This window comes from Cydia strobilella, chromosome 2 (assembly GCF_947568885.1).
Source record: "Cydia strobilella chromosome 2, ilCydStro3.1, whole genome shotgun sequence".
Classification (NCBI taxonomy): Eukaryota; Metazoa; Arthropoda; class Insecta; order Lepidoptera; family Tortricidae; genus Cydia; species Cydia strobilella.
The window spans coordinates 18,919,199-18,929,406 of NC_086042.1; the positions used below are offsets into that span (position 1 = coordinate 18,919,199).

Below are 10,208 nucleotides of genomic sequence, written 5' to 3' on the forward strand. Positions count from 1 at the left end.
CGGCCGGGCGAGTCGGGCTTTGGCCCGCAGTACACGCCGCGCCCTCGACCAGTGAAGACGTGTCGTGTCTCCGTGAAGACGGTCCTCGTAAATTGGACCGAAACATGTCGAGCTATTCGACTTAATAATACGTGAGTGACCCGGTTTAAAATAATCTAATATGTTTGAGTCTCACGGGAGTTTTATAGTTAAGATTCATGTGGGTTACACAAAAGCTTAACAAATTATACACCTAAACCTTCCTCAAGAATACTACTGATAGGTGAAAATCGCATGAAAATCCGTTCAGTAAGTAGTTTTTGAGTTTATCGCGAACATACATACACACAAACTACACAGACGCGGCGGGGTACTTTGTTTTATAAGGTGTAGTGATTAGGCGCAAATTGGTGAGGGATCTGTAGCTCCTTACAGTAAACACAGTAAAACAATTTTAATACCTAGATATTAATAATTATTTATTCTTAGATTAAGGCACAGCCTGAGTTCTTGTCTGAATTTAATTAGAATTTAAAACTGCATGGGGTAGAGCTCGTCCCATACTTGCAGCTGTTTTTCATGCAGTTTCTCTTGCACTGAGAACTGGTGGTCCACCTTCAGGTACTTCCTGTCCTCGGGCTTCATGGCAGGCCAGTGCAGCGAGGACAGCTCCGGCAGCTCGCCTTTACGAGGGTTCGGGTCACTGGGGGTAGGGGTAGATAATCAAATGTTTTATCCTATGTAAGCATAATAATTATTATAACGAAATGGGATTATAATTTCATTAAATAAAGGAGTGTACAGGTTTTTAAAGGGATGACAACGTGCATGTAACGCCCCCGGAGTAACAGGCGTCTACAAGCAGTGATGGTCCATTACAGAATGGGCGACGATTCCATCGTCTGGGCACGCGCACAATCATGGCCGCCACTGCCTTTGATATTTGCTCAAAAACCGAATGGCGATTAAGCTCCATCGTCGCCAATCATGGGCCACTAGAGGCCATTAAGTCCTCCACACGATCGGGATCACCCATCGTGGTTAATGTGGTAGAGGAGCCAACACAGTTGATTACGCTGACGCTCGGGAGACGCTAATAGTGCGGGGTGGGGCGGGCCGTATGCTTGTTTGACACCGACGTGATATTAAAAAAATACATTCTACTTTATATATATATATCTGTAAAGATAATATCCCGCGCACATATCAATGTGGTTCAGTAAGGGGGCTGACTGAAAATCAGCGCTGTGCGGTCAATTCCTGGTGAAGTGGCTGGCGCAGCATATGCTGAGCCCGCTCCTTTTGTCGCGCATGCCAATTTTTTATGTTATTCGTTTCCTGTAATTTCTCTTCTGTTGTGTGGCAATAAATGTTGTCTTATTCTTATTATTCTTATTCTTATTCTTTTTAGTTACAAGGCTACCAGTTTGACTGATATCAAATATGAAATAATACCTATAAAAATATGAATCCACAAAAACTCTTATATTTGCCATGCATTACGGTTGACACACTTCGCATAATATTTAACAAAGATAGATATAACTCCGTAATAGATGGATACAGTCTAAGGAAAAAACGTGCCTCGTAAATCACGAAAATTTGATTCTCGATCAGATGTCGCTACTACCTTTGGCCTACTCTCGTATAGAGGGCGTTGACGGTTTCGTTTGTTATTTAACAATTTTAATGCATATCAGTGAAAGAACATGGGTCAAAATAATAAAAAGAATTAATGCAAATAAAAAAAATCATTTATCCATATTTAAATACATTTTATCGTATTTTTATAAATCTTCATTTTTAGTTTTAAAGTGTGTCGATAGATGGCAGTGAATTTACTGTGGTTACAAAATTTACTATGACAGTACCGCTCTATAATATTATATCTTCTTTGTATTTAATCAACTTATCCTCAACATTCAAAACAATTACATCCGTACAATGTGCTTACCCATGTTTGGCGAAGGTGTACCAGATGGCGGTCAACCGGTCCACTATGACATGGTCCTGCGGCGCGGGCGGCGGCGGCGAGCGTGCCTTGATCGGAGTTCGGAAGTAACTCATGGAGAACAGGTAGATCAAGTCATCGTGGTGCGCCGCGCCTGTAATTAACATTGAGATTAATTAAACCTATCTGTACGGTCAGGCGGGAAACTGCCTTCATACGCAGAGAGAAACGGAACGAAAGCACTATCGTCCTGTGCATGGCTGTTGCGCCGCCGTGGTGGGTTGGGACCATAGATATAGCATAAAGGACTATTTTATTATACGTACTGACGTGGTTGGGTACATTATGGACATGGACACACAGGACACATAAGAGGCCACACACTGTGCGAGTGTGACGTGTGACACACACGAGCGCTTTTTCAACGCGCGTTAAAAAAGCGCTTGAATCCGCCCGCACGCTAAATTCGATCTTTATCACCGACCGGACATTTTTTCATGGTCGGGTTATGGCATCATAGCAAGGAGGCGAAGGCGAAATACCGAAATTTATAAGAGTGAAAGAGAAAAAGGATTATGCTGCCATACATGAAACTGTCAATACATGAATATGTCTTTCTCCTACCCCTGGTCGCTCGGTTTCATGTCTATAACTACTTGTATATACTATGTCTATGTATTTTTCTAACAATCTTTCCATTTTTGACACGCTGTTCGTTTTCGCCACGTACTTCGCCAATATAGCGTGACTATGCGTAAATAGAAATCTCAGAATAATGATGCTTTATTCTGAGATAGAAATAGATCGCATTAAAAAAAAAAAAGTCATTTATTGTCGCAGTAAGTATACAAAAAAAAAACAGTAAAATAAATTAGGTACAAGCTTAAATTACAGCAGTATTATTATACAAGTAGGAACTAAGTATATATACATATATGACATTTAGAATTATAATTCACAATATTATAAATGCTAAGTGCGACAATAGGCTCGGGGCTCAGCTTGTGCCGCGAGTCTGGCGACTGCACAGCGCTGTTTTTCAGCCCGCACCTATCTCTGCTTTTTAAGAAAGATAAAACTTAATAGTGCTATAGGCATTTCCCCAGTTCCCCACTAATAGTAGTAAGGCGCATAATTTCCCCACCAGATAATGTTGCCATTGACACCAAAGTCGTGTATTATCTACCTACACATAGCTAAGGAGCCGGCGATGCTAAATGTGTAGGTAGTAACTCGAGCGTCGTAGAGACCTATTGGAATCGAAATATTAGATGATAAGAAGAAAAAAAGGTTATATACAGTTTTATTTTCCAGCGAGCAGGAAAGCGTCTAGGTACAGATTTTTTTAAGTTTCGGGGGGCTGGTGGAGGATTAAAAAATCGTTAAGTAGATTGTGGATTTGGTCGTTTTGGTCCAAGTTAATGCTAGAATTTTTCTATAACAATATGATACTTTTTTGTACGCATTTCCTTAATCTGACAATCACAAGTTCGACGCCCGATTTTCACATTGTAACCGTCAGATTAAGGCAATGCGTACAAATAATTGTCAGATTTAGTAATAGCATTAATTTGGAATGTTTGCCTCTGCTTGTGTTTTTGTTTTCTTTTTGTATTGTTTTTTTTTATTGAGGTTTGCAATAAAGAGTATTTGTATTGTAAAATGACCAAATCCACAATCTGCTTACGATTTGTTGAACCCCCAACCAACAGCTCAACATAGACGGCTAAAAGTGGTAAAGGTAGATTCCACGGGGTAGCAAGATCGCCAACAATTGTCTACATCGCCAACAAACTGTCTACATTTTGGCGAAACTTTTGTATACCTAGACATAAGTATATTTTTTGAAATAATAATTTTTAAAAAACATCTTAATCTGACGCGCTCGAGTAACACAAAAATCCCCTCTATGGGCTCCTCAACCACCAGTTATCGGTCTGCATCATGTGCATCCAATGGTTGCCTGCGATCTGGACAAGACCCAATTAAACCCGTTTCCTTCCATAGCTTTAGAACTCACCGGCTGGCTTGCCAGTGCGCGGATCCTCGTAGAAGCTGTTGTTGCCAATGTAACTGAAGACGCTGTACCATACCGGCTGCGGTGAGTGCCGACACATCAAGTTCGCCATCCTGCAACAGAACATTTTATTGCGCCGAAAGTGCATTTAAAGTGATAACTCATGACGCGGAGACGGGATACAGGAATGATAACTCCTCTGTTCCGAGCTGCTGACAATTGAATACATTACAGAACGTCGGTGAAATACCTCTACCTACCATGCACTGAAGTAAATCTTATAACGTAAGACCAAAGATATATTATGTAACTCCTATAAGATAAGTAAAGTCTAAAGGAAAAATCGTGCCTCGGAATATCAAGAAAAAGTTATACTCGAATAGATGGCGCCATACCTTTGATATTTTTTTTTGGTATTTTTATACATTTTCATTTTTAGTTTTAACCATGTGTCGATAGATGGCTGTAAATTTACTGTGACTACAAAATTTGCTATGGCAATAACCCTCTATTCTATATGTTCTCTTTGGTAAGACCAAGACCAATCGAACGAAGCTGTAAGGTTGTGCTGCGCATACCTGTGCGTATTAAGTCCAATCCAGCTATCTCCATACAACTTCCCAAGTCCTTTATTACTCTCAGGGGTGTCTGCAACTGGTTTGCCGCTTAGGTACGTCTCCTTGAGACGGCGACTGGCCGCTGCGGAGTTCTTCTCAGGGAGAGCAAAGGAAATCGGCGATATTTTCTCCCATTCGGCATTCATACGATCAAGAAGAGTTTTGTTTCTTGTGACACCTGTGAAGAAACATGACGTATAGCGACATAAATGCAGGAATATTAGTTTCATGTCTGAAGTCAATAGCCGCAGTCATACGGATATCAGCATATCTCGCTAAGCTAATGCAAATTAATCTAAAGAAGGCGAAAATCCGGATTAAAATCGGGTTGAAAGGTTTTATTGGCCTAAACCATCAGGTTTTTTCTTTAAGTAATTATTTTGCAAAATGTGTCTATCGAGTTGACTATTAAACTGTTTCTTTGAAAGTGTAACTCACTGAATGCCTTCCAGTAGAACTCGTCCTCGGTTTGGCTGATGAGCAGCGGCACTGCGTGCATGTGGCCCTTGCGTACTGCCTCATCAGGCTGCACGGCAAGGAAGCGCGGCTGGCCTACGTCCGGCTCCACTACAGGATTCCAGAAACCTATAGGATCGAAGCCGAATTGCTGAAAAAAAAAAAACAAATAAAAAAGAGGTACCTACTTCATAGAAATAACCCCGCAATATCAGCACTCAACTAAACAATGGCTTGCAAGAAATAAATACGGCAAAATACTAAAAATACAATTAGATAGAGCAATTACAATTAGGATGAAAACATGTAAACTTACATCCCAGAATCCTAGAAGTGAGTTGCCCATTTCCTGCCAGGACTTGGTCTTCAGACAGTCGACAATGGCTCGCGAAGAGTTGGTAGGACAATTGAGGATCTTTGCTTGCTTTTGCGCCAAATACATTTGGTGCGAGGGTAGTGGTTCCTTACCCATGGGGGAGGCGGACATGGCAATACCTCGATGGAACAATCCTGGAAACATTATACTTATACGTACTTATTAGATGTTTTGTTATCAGTCGAACGAAACCGTAACTAAGAGATAATCTACTGCTTTGCATTTTGAGTTTTAACATTGAGCGGTGAGTGGTGATTTGGTTGGAAAAAATAATGCCCAAAATGAGGCGGATACCTTTAGACATTGGAGAAATCATGTGTAACATGACACTGATGGATCCAGCACTGCATCCAGCGATGGTGACTTTTCCAGGGTCACCACCGAACGCAGCAATATTTCGTTTCACCCAACGAAGCGCCGACACTTGGTCCTTGTAGCCGTTGTTGCCGGGTGCTACTGCGTCACCAGTGCTCAGGAAACCTGAAAAAATAAGGGTTTGAAATGGAAAACTAGTGGTTTGAAAAAATATCGTACCTATGAGGCAACACACCCACCACCAATCAGTAGTTTAAAGTTAACAATGCGCGCAAGGGTATTTTAAGGCCTCTTATGTTACCTTTATAAATAGGTACAGGTGTATATTTTTGGGCTTAGGCCTCAAAATTTAGTAATGCAATTACTAAATTCAATGCAATCAGTTCTTCTTGCCACAAATACTTTCAATTTATTGATCAGAACGAAATTATCTATAAATATTGGTGTTACCAAGAGAGGCCAGTCGGTAGTTGATGGTAACCAAAACGATGTCTCTATCAAGCAGGTAGTCAGGCCCAAAGAGGTCGGAGCGTCCCGTCATCGAGTAGAAACCTCCCGGGTGGATGAAAAATATTACTGGCATAGTACGGGAACTGGAAACAAGCACAACCAGATTAGTAGAGTTAGTTCAACTCTGGGAAGGTATGGACTAGCTAAATAATCGCTCCAATCAACCGATTAAAGAAACTATGTTCTATAAAGAAAGGCACAAGAAAATAATGTTCCTTATTACCTGTTGTTTTCTGGAGTGTAGACATTGATCCGGAGACAGTCCTCGTCGACGTAGTACTCGCCGGGTTTGACGGGCAATGGGCATGCCGGTCCGTCTGCGCTGGCATCTACTTCTGATGGGTATGTTGTCATGTCGACTGGGGGCTGTGAAAGCAAGATTAACTTCAGTTAAATTAATAGAGGGGTTTCATGGTAAAGGGAAACGGGATTGACGGGATTGACGGGATTGTTCGCGTGTTCTTCGAGGGCATTATGCATATACATATGTACAGTGTACATATAGTCACCATCTTACTGTTTTTAGTTTGTTCATTGTAAAGTCATTGTTGGTGACATAAGTAGTCTTTTTACGAGAACAAAGAAATGCTAAGAAGTCCACTCGCAATTATTCTCTACAGTATGTGAAGGTAGCTAGAATAGGATAGGTAGCTAGGCAATGCATGACGTCATTGTAGAAAAACGAAGTGAATAATTAAACTATTATTATCGGTTAGGTGAATTGTTATTTATTACCTTCTTTTACCTACCTATAATTTTTTTCTGTAAGCACTGCGTCACTTATTTACCTTTACCTTTACCTACATACTTAGCCTACCTATTTTATTTCAACTGAATCAATAACGGAGTTAACTAAAAACAGTAGCCGGAGAGCTAGCCCCAGCAAAAGTTAGTTATAGTTATACAATTAATAGATCAATGAAACCCATTTGAGTTTACTTATACCACCTATATTTTATTTTAAGTACGTATTATATTTTTCCTGATATGACGCCTGGCAGCTATTCAGCGGTGGAGGATAGGTGGAGGTCAGAGTTGCAGGCCAGTAAAGAGGTTGTTAAAATCTACATAGACTACCGCTACCACAGGAGAACAAACCTGGAATCGTAGCTCCCCAACTGGCGGTTGCGCGTAGCGAATGCCGCGGTAGGCCTGGAAACGGCGCCCAAGCCGACTCGCGCGCCAAGAGCCGCGGACCGCACCCGCCGGCGTGATGGTCACGGGGCCGGGGGCCGACGGCTTGGTGGGAGACTCGGGTTTAGCGGGGGGCGAGGGTTTGGCGGGCGCAACGGGCGGTTCGGGTTTAGCGGTGGGCTCGGGCTTTGAAGAGGCTGGAACATCAACATTGAACGAGGAAATGGAAATATAGATGCCTATAAATATTTATTATTATATTATTATTATTCAGAGCCCACTGTGTCCCACTGCTGCTGGGCAAAGGCCTCCCCCCTCTTTTTCCACTCGTCTCTGTTTAGTGCTATATCGGGCCAGCCACTCAAAAAGTTATCCCGCCATCGCCGACGAGGTCTGCCGGTTCCCCGGTTAGACTCGTGGGGCTCCCACTCCGTGATTAACTTGGCCCACAAGTCGTCCGGCATTCGGCAGACATGACCAGCCCAGTCTCATTTCATACGCGAGTTTAGCGCTTGTGTTGCTAAGGTCTTCTAGCAAGTGACTTAACTCTGATGAAGTTGAGGAAAACAAGACTATATCGTCGGCGAAGTGAAGGTTGGTCAGACTCCTCTCCCCGACAATCAAGCCCCTCTCTTCCCATTTCCCCAAAGCGGCGCAAGTTTTTGGAACACGTGCTCTAAACAAATATTTACGTTTCAGTTTTCTTTGCAATTGGATCCATTATCAATCCATACAATTTAATCCAATATCATATCACTACATAATATAAAACAAAGTCGCTTCCTGCTGTCTGTCTGTCTGTCTCTATGTATGCTTATTGCTTAGATCTTTAAAACTACGCAACGGATTTTGATGCGGTTTTTTTTAGAGGAAGGAAGGAAGCCGTGCGGGAGACTCGAAGAAAGCCGGGGCGGGTCGCCAGTAAAATAATAACAAGACTGCCCATTATTAAAACACTTGTAAATAATGAAAACAAAGATTTATCTAGCACAAAGCCAATCACTCAATCAAGTTTGATAAGCCTCTGGTTCTTGCCAAGGAGAAGCGTTATATACCCAGAATGCTGCGCGAGGCCATTGAGATTAAGAAATATCCAAACTTTAATAGGGAAGATGGCTTTTCTCTACCACCAGCTTGGGATCCTGTAGTCCATCTGATAAAGGAGCAAGCGAGACATAGACTGTGGGACCTTAGTGTTGGATGATGTTGGACATTCTGAGTATAATTATGTTTTAAAAAGATGTGTCCCGCCGAGTTTGTTGCCGGTCCCATATTGGGATACCCTCCTACAATTTAGGAGGGAATTAAATCTTCTCGGGTCCGTGGTGTAGGGTTGGAGCCGGCGTAGTTTTTATCGCGTATATATCTTTACTTGAAAATAATTGTAGTGTATAACTAGCCATATGAACCGATTTTGCATGTACAATCCGCCTTGCATGTACAATTCATTATTTTAGCATGTGGGTATTTTTGCACTTTGTAATTTTTCCTCAGTCAACGAACGCTGTAAAGGGTTCGAAACGTCGGGATGTATTATAAATTCAATATACGCGATATAATCCGTTTTCATAGTTTTATTTCATGAGTAACTATCGCGGTAACCGAAGACAATATATTAACGAGCGTCTTTTTTAGGGTTCCGACCCAAAGAGTAAAAACGGGACCCTATTACTAAGACTTCGCTGTCTGTCTGTCCGCCTGTCACCAGGCTGTATCTCATGAACCGTAATAGCTAGACAGTTGAAATTTTTACAGATGATGTATTTCTGTTGTCGCTATAACAACAAATACTAAAAACAGAATAAAATAAATATTTAAGTGGGGCTCCCATACAAAGAACGTAATTTTTTTGCCGTTTTTTGCGTAATGCTCGGAACCCTTCGTGCGCGAGTCCGACTCGCACTTGGCCGGTTTTTGTAAAAATGTCCTCTTCCGAAATCAATTAAAAAATTGGTAACAAGGTAACTACCCTATAATCACTCGTATTATAAAATACGGATCGTACACCTCATTGACTAAAATCGGCTCAGTGCGGTAAACACACGACATCGACACTAACATACCCTCATATTTACATAGAACTAAGTATATAATGAAGCCCCCTCCGATAATCAGGTAAAACCCCCATTTTACAAGGCAGTCAAAACAGCTTTAATTTCGGAGATTGAGGAAGCTGAAGGGTGCGAGTTATGGCCGGGTAGGTACCTACCTAAAAGCCTGCTGCCAATATCGATAAATCAAAAATGGTTACTGCCTTTTTATCGCTCTTCGCATATTCGAGAGACAGACAGATAACGAATTTTCAATTTTTCAATGTTAACAGTTTGCCCTCTGTCTTGGGGTTCAGCTTTGTTAAAATGTATGCAATAAATAATAACCTGCATGTTCGTGGTGTTGATGCGCCAGCGCACACGCCACGGCTGCGCAAAGCAGCAGCAGTTTATTGATCATCTCGCTCACTTGATTATTGTATTACTGTTGTTTATTATTATTACTATAAGTGGACCACTAATGGTGATGTGTTGTGCGCGGCTGCGGTGCGTTGAGACCACTGGTCGCGCAGACTGCGCGCGCGCATTCTATATAAACTAGGGGTGTTTTCCTTCATGCAAGAACAGTGACTAATTTAAAACTAGCTGTTGCCCGCGACTTCGTACGCGTGGATTTGTATGTCGGTGGTTATATATAATTTACATGAGCATAACATTAAAACATTATGCAGCAAAAGATATCAGTAGGGACGGTTAATCATTTGTTAATAATTATACAACGCATGAAATTTGTCTTTCACAAACTACGAAGTTTCAAGACCCTAACTGAAAAAAATTGTTCCCGATATAATCCCTCTCGACC

The 10,208-nt window shown here is 41.6% G+C and overlaps 1 protein-coding gene across 1 annotated transcript; it reads right to left on the reverse strand.

Annotated features, from left to right (window-relative positions):
* Nucleotides 1-494: 494 nt before the first annotated feature.
* Nucleotides 495-9,894, reverse strand: LOC134752852 (esterase E4-like). Its single transcript, XM_063688621.1, has 11 exons — nt 9,734-9,894; nt 7,320-7,552; nt 6,445-6,587; nt 6,162-6,304; nt 5,691-5,876; nt 5,337-5,530; nt 5,003-5,171; nt 4,526-4,742; nt 3,951-4,060; nt 1,934-2,084; nt 495-682 (listed from the first exon to the last, which is right to left on the reverse strand). Exons 1-11 carry the CDS (start codon nt 9,804-9,806, stop codon nt 511-513), a joined length of 1,791 nt encoding a protein of 596 aa, XP_063544691.1. The 5' UTR covers nt 9,807-9,894; the 3' UTR covers nt 495-510.
* Between the last annotated feature and the right edge of the window lie 314 nt (nt 9,895-10,208).